At 51.7% G+C, this 16,123-nt stretch overlaps 6 protein-coding genes across 6 annotated transcripts; 3 read left to right on the forward strand and 3 right to left on the reverse strand.

Moving 5' to 3' along the window:
- Window positions 1–161: 161 nt before the first annotated feature.
- On the reverse strand, window positions 162–2,075 carry PMZ80_009444 (uncharacterized protein; the record flags this gene model as incomplete). The annotated part of the gene is made up of 1 exon (XM_064877838.1): window positions 162–2,075. One exon carries the CDS (start codon window positions 2,073–2,075, stop codon window positions 162–164), a length of 1,914 nt encoding a protein of 637 aa, XP_064726563.1.
- Window positions 2,076–3,280: 1,205 nt separating this feature from the next.
- On the forward strand, window positions 3,281–5,239 carry PMZ80_009445 (uncharacterized protein; the record flags this gene model as incomplete). Its single annotated transcript, XM_064877839.1, has 3 exons — window positions 3,281–3,494; window positions 3,540–3,906; window positions 3,952–5,239. The coding sequence occupies 3 exons, from the start codon at window positions 3,281–3,283 to the stop codon at window positions 5,237–5,239; spliced, it is 1,869 nt and encodes a 622-aa protein (XP_064726564.1).
- Window positions 5,240–8,904: 3,665 nt separating this feature from the next.
- Window positions 8,905–9,732, reverse strand: PMZ80_009446 (uncharacterized protein; the record flags this gene model as incomplete). Its single annotated transcript, XM_064877840.1, has 2 exons — window positions 8,905–9,333; window positions 9,466–9,732. The coding sequence occupies 2 exons, from the start codon at window positions 9,730–9,732 to the stop codon at window positions 8,905–8,907; spliced, it is 696 nt and encodes a 231-aa protein (XP_064726565.1).
- A 509-nt stretch (window positions 9,733–10,241) lies between these two features.
- JEN1_2 (Carboxylic acid transporter) lies at window positions 10,242–11,805 on the reverse strand (the record flags this gene model as incomplete). The annotated part of the gene is made up of 2 exons (XM_064877841.1): window positions 10,242–11,549; window positions 11,605–11,805. The coding sequence occupies 2 exons, from the start codon at window positions 11,803–11,805 to the stop codon at window positions 10,242–10,244; spliced, it is 1,509 nt and encodes a 502-aa protein (XP_064726566.1).
- Window positions 11,806–12,135: 330 nt separating this feature from the next.
- On the forward strand, window positions 12,136–12,831 carry PMZ80_009448 (uncharacterized protein; the record flags this gene model as incomplete). Its single annotated transcript, XM_064877842.1, has 1 exon — window positions 12,136–12,831. The coding sequence occupies one exon, from the start codon at window positions 12,136–12,138 to the stop codon at window positions 12,829–12,831; it is 696 nt and encodes a 231-aa protein (XP_064726567.1).
- A 1,632-nt stretch (window positions 12,832–14,463) lies between these two features.
- Window positions 14,464–15,507, forward strand: PMZ80_009449 (uncharacterized protein; the record flags this gene model as incomplete). The annotated part of the gene is made up of 1 exon (XM_064877843.1): window positions 14,464–15,507. One exon carries the CDS (start codon window positions 14,464–14,466, stop codon window positions 15,505–15,507), a length of 1,044 nt encoding a protein of 347 aa, XP_064726568.1.
- Between the last annotated feature and the right edge of the window lie 616 nt (window positions 15,508–16,123).

Consider the following 16,123-nt stretch of genomic DNA (forward strand, 5'->3'; position numbering starts at 1 on the left):
TTTGTTATGATAGAACGCGGCAGGTGCGTGGCGCGTATTCATAACTTCCCTCTATCACAATGAGAATCAGCGTCTTGACGGAATGTGCCTTTTCCGTCTGGTTGTCAAGTTCTTCTGATCTAGCTACACGTTTCATCATACATTCTTCTAGTTCCTTGAGATCACGAACTCGTCTCAGCGTGTATCAGCTCGCCTAGGATGGTCGCAAACTTCCTTGAGATACCCCAGTGCCCGATACGCTGCAACAAATCAATGAATTCGAAGACGGGACCAAGCTCTTCATCGCTGCCATGCTTGTGTGCGTTAGCCTCTCGAAGTAACGCTTGTACATTGATGTCGAGTAGCTGAAACTCGGGAAAATCCAAACGTTGCTCAGCGCCACCGTCATTGTATTTGAAGTAACAAAAAAGAGATATTGCACTGATGAAAAGAGCTCTCGGTACATGTATTGCTGGTTCAGAAGTGAGTGGGAAATGTTCCAGATGCCTTTTGATCATCATCGCGTGAGCCACAGTCCGCTTCGCATTGACTGATCTAGCCCATTTACACGTTTCAGCGAGATCGGAAGGTTCTAGTTCAGGACCACCCCGGCCAATACCCCTTTCCAGGAGATCCACATCAGTATTGATGGAAATGAAAACAAGATGCCAGAGGACGATAATGCCTCCATGGAGCGCTTCCAGATCTTTTGGGGGTGTGGTTTGCAAATACTGCTTGCCGCACTCCACGACACGTGAGTGGAGGTTGCGAGCGTACTCATCTGTCAGAGTTTCGTTCATTCTAGCCTCCATCGTTGCTGATAAGACATCTTCCATGGCCGAGTAGATCGAAAAGTGGCAGTCTGTCGGGATTGAAAGAAGACGGTCGAATATTGTTTCTGGAACGGCATGTCCTGTCGACGTCTCGGAAGATGGTGTGGCGAGATACAGAGCTCCTCCACGAGACAGTGCCATCCATGCTTGGGGGCTTGATGCAAAGAAGAGAGCATCACTGTCGGCAACAGGCGTCTTTCTCGATGTGAGAGGCAAAAGTGTTTCATGGTGCAGAGTATTGGCAACCTCAGCATCATGGATGCGGACAGCCAGGGCGAGTCGAGTCCTCTCCTCGGAAAGTGCCCATTCTCGCCATCTACTTTCCAAATTCTGGTGCTCAGAAGGCTGATGTCGTTCCTGGAAAATCTTCGCTCTCCTCGCCCATGCAACGATCGAGCCATGGAAGGTGTCAACAAGTACCAAGTGCTTTGCCTGACCAGAGAGCAATCCAAACGTTTGACCGAGCAAAGCAGCCTGAATCATGGCAAAGTTCTCATCTTTTCCTCTACGCATCAGCGTTTCCCAGTTTGAGAGAATAGCCTTGTTCAGTCGTTCGAAGAGTTGGATACCTCTATGCACAGCGTCGGGGTGTCCCGTGAGCAAGCTGCCAATTGAGCATATTGACAGCAGAAGCACTGCATTCGTTCTCGAGGGGCGAAAGGTTGCAGCGTGTATGACAGGAAAGACGGGATGAAAGCGCTTGAAGTAGGCTCTCACACGAAGATTCAGGTACTCGGCAGAAGGCAAGTTTGGATCCATGACTCGAATTTGAAATCTACGATGAAGCGATTGTCGATAATTGTCGTCGATTTCCTGGTTGTGACGTGGTAAAGGAGTCGTGTATCCGGACAATGTCGGCTCATCATTGTCGAGATGAGTGTACCATGACCGCTGGAGATCCGCAACAGGTCTGCCACTGCCGTGTACACCATCATTCCGGGTACATCCAGGATCCACGTTGTCGATGATGAACGGCCAGTCACGCAACACGGTTTCGGCCAAGTTGCCATATGCGAGCCAGTTCTCGAAGCCAAGATCTGTCGAATGGTCCGAGAAGAGATCATTGGCAGTGGAGAGCTGACGACTCAGGCTCTGTTGAGATGCTTCTCCTGATTTCGGCTGAGGCAAGTTCAGCCTATGTGGCTGACTATGATAAGCTGCCACTGACGTGCCATTGAGGTCATTCAGTACAGAAACTTCACCATCTGTGTCACGAGTTGGCTTCCTGCTCGCTCGTTGATCGCTGGGAGTTGGACTCAACATCTCTAGTCCGGCGCTGGACAGAACGTGTGTAGCTCGGGAGTTCTGTGGTCCATCGGTCCACACGCTTCCGTGCTGATCCTTAACGTGCCTGAGCAGTGAGTCACTACGGTATTTAACAAGAGCATACGCCAGAGACTCGCAAGCATACTTTCGCCCATACTTCCTACCACACTGCTGACATTCAAAGGGCTTTTCCTTGGTGTGCGATCAAATGTGTCGATCAAGGTGTTCGGTTTTGGAGAACGTTCGCGCGCAAAGAGGGCAAGCGCGCCTGTTGTCCCGCCGACTTCTCTTTTGTGCGAGGTCCTGACGGGAGTCCATCTCTCGCACGTATACCATATCACGACCCACGGGAGCTACTTGGTAAGAGCTCTCGCAGCAAGGCTGTCCTTTGCTGCGATGTGGGGAAGTTTGAGCCTCTGAATGTGGGACATACCTGTGGGGAAGCCTGTACTTGACTATTAGCGCGTTTTGCGTCTCTTCTCCGTCGAATATCGAGCCATCGATTTCGTAGGCTGAGATTGTCTTCGCTTCAAACGGACTAGAACCATCATCTTGACTCGTGTCAGACAACTGGCCCAGATGGACAGGGCTATCTTCGTCCGCAAGAAAGCGGACGGATGTGAGTTGGGATGCTCATCCCGAAATTATTTACCGCCAGACGATTTGCTCGGCAACATCACGTGAGCTAGACACGCGTTGCTTTGACGATCTCTCTAGCAATAGCGCTTTCCTCTTCCTTTGTCAATCCTCAGCAGGGTCATTTTTCAGAAGCGATTTCCGGGGATCCCGTGCTCCTACCTCAAACGGCCTTACTTTCGGATTCCTTAGACCTCTTGGTATCAGGAAACCTGCGTCTCCCACGGAATGAGACTTCCCCGTAAATCGTACGAGCAAGTCCCCTGCTAAGCTGGGCCAAGCGGCGCGAGCTTGTGATTTGGGATGCATTGATAACCCTAGTGGGTCAAGCGGATCAAGACGATGCATACTTCCTGGGGAGAAGGCCTATGAGAGAAGACATATGCGAAATCACATGTTGAGGTTTCTTCTCCACATTCATTGCTGCTGCCAGACCATGGGAGATCTCGAGCAAGCACTACAAGAAGTGAATGATCTTGACATACAGGTCAACCACTTGGAGATGCCAACCGCAAACATTACCGCACACTGACTCTGTCTCGTAATCACGGCTACGATTCCTCGCTATGGCAGAACAAACGCAAGTCATCATTTGCGGAGGTGGACCAACTGGTGCTCTATTATCAGTATTACTGGGAAATGCTCAGGTTCCAAATGTTGTTCTTGAGCGAGAAGAGTGCATTACCACGGACCCACGCGGTATTGCTCTTGACGAAGACGGTGTCAGAACGCTACAGGCAATCGGCATCTACGAAAAGGTCTTCACACAGATTGGGTCAAGTGAGTTGGACTAAGAACGTATCATTTCAAGACCTAACTCAACAGCTATGACCAGGTTCTACTTCGTTAGTGGAGTACACACCGATTTATACAGACGACCCATATTATCAATCGACTACAGCACGAGTGAAGGCGGCACAGGCCACGTTGGTTTTATCTGCCATAAACAGCCCGCACTGGAAGAAGCCATTCGAGGCAAGATAGCCGACAACCCATATTCTGAGCTAAGATCTAAATGTCTCGTCACTGATATCTCAGAAGATCAACACAGAGTAACAGTGCAATACACTGATGCTGCTGGTCAACCAAGAACCATCCAAAGCAAGTTTCTTGTTGGTGCGGATGGGAAGACAGGTTACGTACGCAAGAAGTACTTGGAGCCAAAAGGGATTAGGATGGACAAATGTGAAGGGTGAGTATAAGTCGCGGCTGATAGTGTCTGGCTAACAAACTTCAGAACGAACTACGAAGAGACGTGGGTTGCACTGAACTGGAAGATCACGCTTCCAACGGAGAAAACTCACCCTGACTTCCCACTGTGGAGACTTGGCTATACCCCGGCCGAAGTCTACGATCTGTTCTTCCCAATCGAATTTCGTTTCCTCTGCAACCCCAATCGACCTGCTGTTTGTGGACGATTCGGCTTACCAGAGGATCGACTGTGGAGATTCGAGTTTGTTGTCCACAAAGGTGAAAATGGCCAGAACATGGCGACTCCTACAGAGACTCAAAAGATCATCTTTCCTTATCTTACTCATCCCGGACGCCGATACGGTCTGCGCGACAACGTGAGGTATCCCGAGGAGTGTATCGAGGTCTTGAGGTCAAGACCGTTCTCATTTCAGGCAAGAAGTTGCAACAAGTGGGCGTTGGAGCGCGTCGTTCTTGCTGGAGATGCTGCGCACGTGTTTCCTCCCTTTGGTGGACAAGGTATTGCCTCAGGGTTTCGAGATGTATGGGGACTGTCATGGCGTTTAGCACTGCTTTATCGAGAGCCCAATGCGGACCATGTCGAAGTGATCAGATCATGGTACGTGGAGAGAAAGCAGCAGCTCGAGCGTTCATTGGCTGCGACTATTCAGAATGGAGATTATGTCACACAACGTGATCCAGTCAAAGTATTCATACGGGATTGGTCATTGTGGTTTATGCAGCTAATACCGAGTTGGAGGAGAAGGCTTGAGCAAGGTCCTAGGGTCGAGGGCATGATTCGATACAAGCACCAAGCAGGCCTTCCTTTTTTGGCAGACGGCCACGGCGGAATGTTGTTGCCTCAAGTCTATGCGTGGGATCAGAAGCGGGGCCGAGTGATGTTCAGTGATGATTTGATATTCGCTTCTGAGAAGAAGGGACTTTTTCAGCTCCTCTTGCTGCCTCAGTCACTAGCGGAAGCTAGGAAGCTCCTGTTTGCGATTGGAGACGTCAAGCAGACTGACTACATCCGAGCAGATGAGGCTACTGTCCTAATCCAGGACCATGATGTTCAATCATCAAAGTTACAGCAATTGGCCAGTCATGGAATTACTATTGCTCGAGTGGCTACTGGTGAGGAATTTGCGGCGGATGCTGTTCTCTGCCGAAACCGACCTCCACCAAGATACTATGACCTTCTTCGGATATCGAAGGATTTGCATGGAATGAAGTACGTCGTCGTAAGGCCTGACAGGTTTGTGTACGCGGCATGCAAGACGATCACGGAGCTCACAGGTGTTGTCGATGGATTGAGTGCAAACTTGTTGTCATAGTAGCTTGTTGGAGTTAAGACAGCTTTTCTCCACGCTCATGCTTCACAACAGGCTCACGCCCGTCCAGCAACGACGCCACTGAATGATTCTCTGGCAGCCCGTCGAAGGGTTCTGACCTGGTTGACATTGAACGGTTGATCTATGTCATCCGTACGAGATCAGCGCCCAGGGGTGCAACAATTCGGTGTACGTCCCCAGTGATGATGGAACTCGACCTTGTTCCCAATGCTCTACGACGCCGTCACGAGCGTCGCTACGAGAAAGAGTTACGGATGTTCAGCAAAGTGCTAGTTCCGCAGCCTCCGTCGACACACGCGATACCATACCGCCCCAAAGTTCTTACCAACCAAAATTTTTGTCCACCGAACCCCAAGCCCAGGGAGATTGCCCGAGGTTTCTCTGGCAAACAAGATCCTGATTCCCCACATTCTTCGCTTCTGGCGTTCCAGCTTGCGGGACTAGCGGTTGAGCCCTCCACATGTGGCTCGATCAACACGTCTTCGGTCCCGCACTAGTCGAGATATGGGATAGCTTCTACTGGCTTTCACGAACTTCAAGTTCTTGAAGCGCTTCTCCACAAGTCATATAGAAGCTGGAGCTAGACCCAGGCTTTCGACAGTAGGTGGACCTTGACTTATCGACCGTAAGTCATTCACAAACCTTGAACTACGTTTACGACGTCTTACGCTCTCCTCGCCTTTTGTGCACCTCCCACGTGCCAAAGTGAGAAAGTCCACACAGTCATGGGTGAACAGACCCCTTCTACCGTGCAGGAGAAAACCAAGAATGATACTTCAGAGAAGACATCCTTGGGGACAGAACACCTTGAAGAGACCGTCATCCAAGAGGGCAATCTTATCTATGACGGCGACGAGGAACCAGAGATTCACATGCGAACATGGATCGCGCTGGCGGCCATGTTCCTACTGAATTATGTCCAGGTCGTTGCTCTGCAGGGTCCCCCAGCTGTGGTATGTACTATAACGCTCACTCGGCTCGTCAATGGTCTGACCTATCACTGACGTCGCTAAAACCAGCTCTCCTACATCGGGACGAGCCTCAATAACCCTCGCGCCCAGACGTGGGTCCAAACTCGCTCTCGCTCGTCCAAGCCGTCATCTGCCCCCTGATCTCCTCCGCTTCTGATACATTCCAAGCACGAAAGACCCTATTAGTTGGAACGTCGCTCATATCCTTCGTTGGGTCGGCCATAGCACCGGGATCAAAGGATATCTATAGGCTTATCGCGGCTCAGACATTGATCGGATTTGGATTCGCGTCCGTACCACTTGCGTATTGTGTTCCTAGCGAAATTTTACCGAGAAGATGGAGGCCAAGTAAGTTCCAACCGTTGAATGCAAGTACAATACCTTTTGACAAGATACTCTATAGTGGCACAAGCGTGCATCAACATTGCTGCTGCTCTTGGTGCGATATCTAGTCCTTTGGTTATTGGTATCTTGACGCAACGCGATGAAGCCAATGGGTGGCGCAAGTTTTACGTGAGTCCTCTCTCGTTGCGCGACTTGTTGTGAAGTATATGCTGATCCATATTTCAGTGGATACAGATGGCCATCTGGGGCTTGACGGCTGTTTCTATCTTCGTAGGTTACAGACCACCAAAGAGACACACCCGTTTCGACCATCTATCCTTCATGCAGAAGCTGCGACATCTTGACATCCCTGGCTTCAGCCTTCTCACGACGGGCCTCACTCTCTTCCTGGTCGGTCTCAACCTTGGTGGTGGTCTTTACGCGTGGACAAATGCTCGTGTCTTGAGTACCTTGATCGTCGGCCTCGTCACACTCCTTGGTTTCGGCATCTACGAATGGAAAGGAACAAAATCTGGCATTTTGAACCATGAGCTATTCCGCGGAGGGAAAGCAGCAGGCCGAACATTTGCGATCTGCATTCTCCTGATCTTCGTTGAAGGGATCCTGCTGTTCTCATACGTAATATTTTACCCAGTTATGTGAGTGCCACCTTCCCCATACGTTGAAACCGCTACTGAGACTCGGTGCGATGATCAGGACAAGCCAGCTTTTCGAAACCGACCCCTTCCTGCTAACCGCCAGATTGCAGCCCTTCTGGATAGCCTGCTTGCTCACGACTGTGGTCTGGGGCTACTGGAGCACCCGTCTTCGAACCATCCGCACACCCCTCTTCACCGGCTTCCTGATATACACCGCCGGAACCATTGGTCTCGCCACAATCAACCCAGATAATTCTCTTAACGCGCTAGTCTTCGCCGCCCTAGCCGGCATCGGCTTCGGTGCCCCCCTCATCCTCATCGTCAGCGGTGTCCAACTCTCGACTCCTCACCATCTGATCGCTACCGCGACCGCCGTGACTACCTCGTCCCGCGCTGTCGCCGCAACGGTGTTTACTGCGGTATATAGCGCCGCATTCTCGATGAGGCTCGACACGAAACTCCCAGCTTACATCGCCACAGCAGCGACAGGGGCCGGTCTCCCTGCAACATCCCTTGAGTCTTTCATCACAGCCCTGACAACTAACGACACAGCGACACTGAATCGGATTCCCGGAAGCAATCGCAGTATCATCGGTGCGGCGCTCGCGGCATCGGAGCAGGCATTCGCTGACTCTGTGAGGGTCGTCTATCTGATTGCGATTCCGTTCGGTGTAGTTGCGTGTATTGCATGCTGCTTCCTGGGTGATATGAAGAAGACGATGAATTATCGCGTTGATGCGCCTGTGGAGGAGATGCGGGCGAAGCACGAGCCACGAGTGGGAGTAGGCGCTGTCGCTTCCGCTGTGTGAATGAGGTATTTGAGGGTGGTTATTAAGACAGGTAAGTCCATCTTATAGCATGACGATGTTTTGCAAAGCAGTACTGAGCTGTGGGTAGGTCGACTATGCCCCGAGGATCTTGCCAGATCTCCTCTGCTGCTAGCATGTTGCTGTTTTCACTGCTAGAAATCAAAACGATCGCTTAGAACATCTTAGGCAAAGTGATTGGAATGCACTGGTTTCAGTAAGCTAAGCATGGCTGTCTAAAGGCGTGATCTCATTGACTGTATATCGCGGCATGATTTGGCATACAGTGCATAACGCCGGGTAACGTAGCGGCGGCCACAAGGCTCATAAGCTTCCACCGGAAGCTCTTGGTGGACAAGTCCGGGTCTGCCGTCTCCTACTGTAGGCCTCCTAAGCCCCTAAGCCTATCAGCTGCACTGGACTCCCACAGAAATCATTGAGACTTGATCTCGCTTAATTAATTAATGAGATAAAACATCAATAATTTCGGCGATAGCCACAAGCTATAAGCATTACGAAGTCTCACCATCATTCATCAAGGGTCAACTGTGCGTACCGCCACTAAGACGTCGCTATCAGTGGCGAAGTCGCCGCTGCATGTATTCTAGTGATCCACGTTTTTCATATATCAAGGTCCATATCTGACCATGTTGACTAGGGTTCCGATCTTCTCGATCCAGATCCGTATCTCATCGCCGTGCTTCAAAGCAATACGTGGGTTTCGAAAGTAGCCTATCCCATCAGGAGTTCCCGTGAGTATGATACTGCCTGCCTCAAGCGTTGTCCCTTGTGAGAGATAGGAAATTTGTTTCCTGATGTTGAAAATCATGTCCCTGCAATCAGTCAACCACCAGGCTTCATGGTCAGCGTCTCGCACTTCTGGCGGCCTAAGAGTGTTCAAATCGAATGGGAGTCACTAACCTCGTGTTACCATCCTGTACTGTCTGGCCGTTGTAGATAGCCTTGACGTTCAGCCCTTCTGCAGGATCTCCTATCGCTTCGCTCTTCACTAGCACTGGCCCTATAGGACAGCTACCGTCCAGCCCTTTCGAGAAACACCATTGCGAAGTCATCATCTGCGCCGTCCGTGCGGAGACGTCGTTGCTACACGTATAACCGAGGACGTAGTCCAATGCCTGTTCCTCCGGGATGTCCTTACCAGTCTTCTTTATAACGAGACACAGCTCGGCTTCGTAGTCGGAGGTGCCGTCCTGTGCAACCTTGGGGATTGGGATAACGGCAGGAAAAGGATGTCCAAGGGCTGTGCGTGGTTTCGTGAAGACTATGGGAGCTTTGGGCAGCTCCATCTTGGATTCCTGGGGGTGGAAGATTGATGGGTCAGCCAAAAGCGTTCATTCATTACTGGTCTTCCGGTCCAGTTGAAGAGAGAAGAAGCCACAAACATCGTCACTGCCGTTGCAGGACGACCTTTCGTGCTTGCTACCTACTTTTGCGTGGTCAACGTAATTGAGGCCCAGACAGCGAATGTAGTTGCACTGCTCCGGTGCAATAGGCGACAGCAGTTGCTTCACCGTCATGACCTTGTCTGTATCGACCTCACCGTCGAATATGGTGCCGTTGATCAAGAACGCTTTGATGGGGTGACCCTCGAAGCTATCTGTACCAACGTCGCGTGCGGTGTCCACCAGCTGGCCGAGGTGGCAGTGGTGGTCTTCTTCAGCTATGAAGCGGATGATGTACGTCGGTGACGGCATATTGGTGTCTTGTTAGAGGTTGGGAGAAGCGACGAACGACCCGCAAGAGTATAGGTGATTGGCAAGTTTGAACGTCAGGGTACGGCTTGTTGTGTTATGACCAGGACAGACTGCTGGCCAAGCTTTCCCTCCATTGACGAAAAGGTAGTCCGAATCTATCTTAGCCTTTGGAGGGAATCCAGAAAGCATAGAGGAGCTGGTTTGGGCAAAAGTCCCACATCCCTGGTGTTCACTCCGTGCCTGGGTGCTCTCCAACATGAGATCTGCCTTCGATAATGGCGCGCCCGTTCTTACCTATGTCAAAGAAGACGCAATAGAACCAGCCGGCATTTTCTATAGGGTTAATAGACCATGCTATTCTTGAGACGTTGTCTTACGGGTGGTCGTGCTCCGGCCTCTAGCCTGAGATATAGACCCATGGAGAGCTATCCTATGCCTTGGTTGACTACCTGAAGTGTAGATTTACGGTCTTGTCCCTCAACCTACAAGCGCCTTGTATCGCCTCGTCCTCATTCACTTTCATGGCTATGGCGAGTTCTCATTCCACTTTTGCCCGGATGTCCCTGACCTAACGCTTCCTGCATATTTGGATCATCCTCAACCTCAAGGGATATGCCTCGCTTCTCCGGACCCACGAAGACAACAACTATGTTGTATGCTAAACAGCAGGCGGTGAAGATGCACACCACACGGCCGTAGTTGTACCGATGCACGCCTGCTGCAGACGGCTCGAGTGGAAATTCTTCGCCGAGCCTCGCCTCAATCGTTGAGCTAGCCGAGGAAGCAAGGTTGCCAAGTTGATAGGCTGTTCCAACTGCGAATGTCCGAAGCGAGCCTGGCGACAGCTCGAGTAAATGTATCGGGACAATACCCATAGCACCCTCGATAAAGAATTGCTCGAAGAAAGCAGGTGCGGCAGTGGCTCGCGTGGAGACAAATGTATAGGGGTATAGCAAGGCAGCAGAAACCACGAAAGTCACAAGGAGCGTGAGTCGGCGACCGAAGACGTCCGAGAGCCACCCAGCTGTGACACCGCCGGTAAACCCTCCAAGGTTTGCCACCACGTTTGTGATCGTGACGCCATCCGGCGAGAATTGAAACTGGTTCCGTAGCATGGTGGGGTAGAGATCCTGAGTTCCGTGTGTCTGAAAATTGAGACCTGCGAGCAGCAGGACCATGTACACTAAGAGGAGCCAATGGGTCTTGAACGACAGCTTTGTTTCCCGTATGAAAGTGTGCATGGTCTCTTTGCTCGCATTGCGAGCCTTTTCGCGGTTGAGGTACGCGTCGGTCTCGGGCAGGTAGAGACGGAAAGCAATGATTAGAACTGGCGGACAGGCTGCAAACCAGAAAAGCGGCCGCCAACCGTGCGAGGTCGTGTCGACAAGAGCACGGGCGAATACCGTACAGAGTAGATATCCCACGATATAACCCATCTGCAGGATGCCAGACACAATCCCCCGTGCCGCCAAAGGACAGTCCTCGAGCGCTGTTGCAACGGCGTTGCCATAAAGCCCGCCCATTGCAATGCCAAACAGGGCACGACAGGCAAGGAATTGCTCAAATGTCTGACAGAAGCCGGTACCGAGCTCGAGGACAATGAACAACACGTTGATGACGACGAAAGGCCATTTACGGCCATAGCTGTCGCTGGCGAGACCGAAAATTATTGCGCCAATCGAGCGCACCATGAGGACCAGTGTGATGCCCCAAGTGATGTCGGTGATGCTTTTGTCGAACTCGGCTGCGAGCTGCGTCGTTGTCAAACTGACCGTAAAGAAGTCGAATGCGTCCCAGGTCCAGCCAGCCATAGCCACCTGCGCTTGTGATTAGCTCATAGATCGCCTTCATTCAGGGGATGGTAGCACGTACCGAGAAGAAGAGCCAGTCCTTGCGTGACAGAAGCCCGAGCAGCTTGATGGGATTCTCAGGCAGGGTCATAGGCGGCTTCAGCGTCGAAAGGCGCGAACCGAGGTATGTGCCAACTGCCATCTTTGATTCAGAACGCTCGTAAGGGTCTGGGGAGTACTCTACATAGACGACGCCTGCCTTCTCTTCATCGACGAACGCCATGGTAGTGTGTAGGGTCTGACATTGAGCAACGACTACCCATAGTGAAGAGAGTGGCCGTCGACCCACACTAGTAGTCACGCCCTTGCCAAGGCCACGAGTCGAGCTCGTGATGGAGAGATTGGAGGGATGCGGTCGGTGTGGAGGAGGTTGTGGAGGAGATGGAGGAGCATGTCACATTTGGCCTAGCCTCTCCATGCCGCCCCACAAAATCCCGTGGTTTGCCTTGCGCCTTGCATAGTCCTCGATCGTTCAAGAGAATATTCCAATTCTATAGTCAAGTCCTGTGATTTCAGCATCACCCGTCGGATACAAGCGTCTGATGTTTCGACCATGACACACATCAATTCAGATGATTGTACCGGTCTCATGGCCTTCTGGGCCGACATTGAAGCGGATTATGTGTTGCGTTATCAGCAATGGCACAATTGCGAGCACATTCCAGAGCGAGTCTCAATCTCTGGCTTCGTTGAAGGCCGCCGGTATCGAAGCCTGGACAACAAGCCGCATTTCTTGATGTACTACGACACCCAAACTGCGTCGGTCCTAGCGTCGGACGCCTATATGGCCGCTCTTAACGCGCCAACGCCATGGACTCGCGAAGCCTTGACATATTTCCGCAATCCAACACGAGACATCTTCACCAGACTGGCGGTAACGGGAGCGCGAGGAAAGTTTGCAGCGCCTTACATTACCTCCCTACGTTTCGACTTGCCAGAGGAGGATGAAGCCAAATATGCTGGACTGTGGCTGCGAGCAGCCTTAGAAGCGGAGAGCGTTGAGCGTGTTAGGTTTTACAGGGTTGATTCTGCAGTGGGGAACATGGCCACCTCTGAGCGCAAGGTTCACGGAGGTGGGCCTGGAAAGCAGACGTACCTTGTCCTCATCGAACAATCTCGTTCACCTGCAAGTGGAAACGGCCCCGTCACTCGTGGAGATGCTGCCGTCAGTGGTGATATCAGACGCACACATGAGCAATGCCACCAGTACTGGTTGGAGATGGTACACCAGAAGGATGAAAGCAGATGAAGGTCCGACAGAGTAGAATGGTCAATGGGCTCGTAGAGTCGGCCAGTCGATACTGATTGTTCATTCGTAATGTACTGTATTTATGAGAGTACCCACTTTTTCGATCTCTACGCTGATATGGTCGCCATGGTTGAGTACAACTCTTGGTTCTCGAAAAAGCCCCACACCTGGTCCAGTGCCCGTCATGATGATAGTGCCCCGTTCGAGAGTGGTGCCTTGGGACAGGAAAGCTATTGTGTTCGAAATCTTATGAATCATATCCCTGTCGTGATGACACATGGTTAGCTGCTGTTGTTGAGATCCTGTCTCCATAGCGTCTTACTGAGTATTCGCATCTTGCACTACCTCGCCGTTATAGATGGCTCTAATTCTGAGGTTGTGCGGGTTGTCGATTGCAGAAGGGGCAACTAGGACTGGCCCAATCGGACAAGAGCCGTCTAGCCCTTTAAGGAATCGGTCAGCATGTCGTCGCGTAAGAAGACACCTAGGGCGCCGTACCTTTGGAGAAAGACCATTGGCTGTTCTTGAATTGCTGTGTTCGAGCGCTAACATCGTTGCTGCAGGTGTATCCGAGCACGTAGTCCATAGCTGCGGCCTCAGCTATGTCCCGGCCTGTTTTCGACATGACTATGCTCAGTTCCGCCTCATAGTCGCTAGATCCATCCTGTGCTATCCTGGGAATATTGATCGCTGCTGGGTACGGGCCGTTTAGAGCCGTACGAGGTCTGACGAATAGGACAGGGACTTCCGGTATGGGCGCTTTCGCTTCCTTTGCAGCTTCGTAGTAGTTCAGACCTAGGCAACGGATGATAGGGACTTCTGTGATATCAACTGGAGCAAGAAGCTATATTGAGGTCAGTACGCACGCCCAAAAAGACATCCTTACAGGCAACGGCGCGAACCCTCGAAATGTGCATTGTTGTGTTGGTCACAGACCCGTCAAAGATCGACCCAGTCACCAGTTTGACGTCAACCTTTTCACCATTGTATGTTGCCACTCCGACATCTGGCCATTTCGTAGCGTCGACTTCGCCCAAGTGTACCTGACCATCTTCCTCCGCCAGGAATCTGCATAGATGCGTCCAAGAGGGAGACATGTTGTTTGCTACGTGAATGATTGCGAAATGCAAATGCAAATGTACCTAGCGAGACAAGGCTGCGAGACTGAGTTCACCGGCCACTGCTCCATTCGATCTGAATCATGTGCTTACAGCCTTCAATAAACGCTTTTGGGCTGGCCGATGGAGGACCAGAGGAGGTGATCCTCCATTAGCCGAGTGAGACTAGTTGCGGACTAGATTGCAGGCCTCCTCCACAATCTCCAAAACGCGTCTGCAAGCCGTCGAGGCGGAGGTTTCATTGGAGAGTTTCATGCAAGCAGTCATGACATTTCCCAAGAGTACTCATCTTGGGCTTTGTTCCAGCAACAGAAAGTCTTCAGTGTCTGATCAGCGAAAGTTGCAAATAGAGACCACGCTCTACCGGCTGAGCCCTAACCTGCCTTACTCCTCTTCACCTTGTGGCCTCTAGACCTCGGACGGTGCCGTATTGAACGCACAGAGCTCCTAGAACCGTCTCGACGAAGACCACAGGTAAAGACGCACCCCCTTGTCGGCCAATACTTGGGATATCATGGCGGAATATCTCGAAACATACAATTTGCCTGACAGAATAGAGTCAGAGGAAGCAGTTGAGGAACTATTGTCGCGACCACCATCATGGCTCCCCAAGCTACTGAAAAGCGTTGAGGGGGACATCATGTTCCTCGGTATCGGAGGCAAAGTAGGTCCAACAATTGCCCGGATGGCAAAGCGTGCAGTGCCGTCGAAGCGAATCATTGGCGTGGCACGTTTCTCCGAGGCTGGCCTTCGGGAGCGGCTCGAGAGCTGGGGTCTCGAGACCATTACTTGTGACCTCCTGAGCAGGGACTCGGTTGCCTCGCTGCCCGATGCCGCTAACATCATATATATGGCTGGCAAGAAATTTGGTGCCGATGAAGACCCCAGTTTCGCATGGGCGATGAATACCTGGGTTCCTAGCATGATAGCGGAGCGCTTCAAGACTGCGCGTATCGTTGTCTTCTCGACACTGTGCGTCTACCCTTTCGCTCCAATCACGGGCGGTGGATTCGACGAGAGTGTTCAGCCCGGACCGTCTGGCGATTACGCAATGAGCTGTGTTGGCCGAGAACGGATGTTTTCTTATTTTTCCCACCGCCACAATACACCTGGTCGAATGATCCGCCTGAATTATGCCATCGATGTGCGGTACGGAGTGCTTCACGATATCGCTCAGTGGGTCAGAAGTGGAACACCTGTCCCCATCGAAACAGCATATGCGTCGGTCATCTGGCAGGGTGACAGCAATGCGCAGATACTCGGAGCTTTGGCTCATGTCACGACACCAACCTCCCCACTCAATGTTGGTGGAGCTGAGCATACGAGCGTGCGGATGGTCGCTCACGAGTTCGGTCGACGATTTGGCAAGAGTCCCATTTTCAAGGGGACCGAATCCGAGTATGGGTGGTACAACAGCACTCTTGCTGCTCAGCGCCTATACGGATACCCTGTGGTCCCTCTTGGTAGGATGGTCGATTGGGTAGCTGATTGGGTTGAGAGAGATATGCCATCTCACAGCAAGCCGACCCACTATGAGGAGCGTCAAGGCCAGTTCTGAGGCCTCTTCTAGAGGCACACGAGTGTGGAAGTGCAAAAGAGTCGGCGGCTAGTGGTTGTTTGAAGGGCCTTGCCTGCGGCGAATTCACCGCAAACGGTGTCCCTAGCTTGCTGTTTGCTGTTCATGTCCATAAGCATCGCCATTGCTTGCTGGGTAATAGCGCATCAAGGTGTCGAATTCATGTTCTCGTCCCGTTTTGTTATCGAGCACGTGGCCAAATCACGCTAGCATTTAGCGTGATAATGTCGCGTCAGAGCTAAACCCGGCTGTGACCATAGTCAGTGGTGGGATACCTCAAGTGTCGGCCTTGCTGTCGGAAGGCACCACAAATTATTTGGGAGGGCTCGTATATACATGTCCTCAAATCAAACCATGACCCGGCGAGGACGTTCCTTAGAAACAACTTGCGAGCTTCCTAGTAGATGCCAAGCATTAGAAGCGATTTTGCTTGGTGACGTAAGGTTGGGCCAGTACCAGCACGTAGCGAGTCCCGTTCTGCACGTCGCATGCATGCAACAATTCCCCTTCCTCTCTCAGCAGATCTTGCATACGGGTCGTATCTAGGTAGGCTACGGTCTGCACGACCGTGGACGCGATCGTTTCATCACTCATCCCA

Source organism: Knufia obscura (assembly GCF_036327395.1).
Source record: "Knufia obscura strain CCFEE 5817 isolate CBS 148926 chromosome Unknown scaffold_13, whole genome shotgun sequence".
NCBI classification, from domain to species: Eukaryota; Fungi; Ascomycota; class Eurotiomycetes; order Chaetothyriales; family Trichomeriaceae; genus Knufia; species Knufia obscura.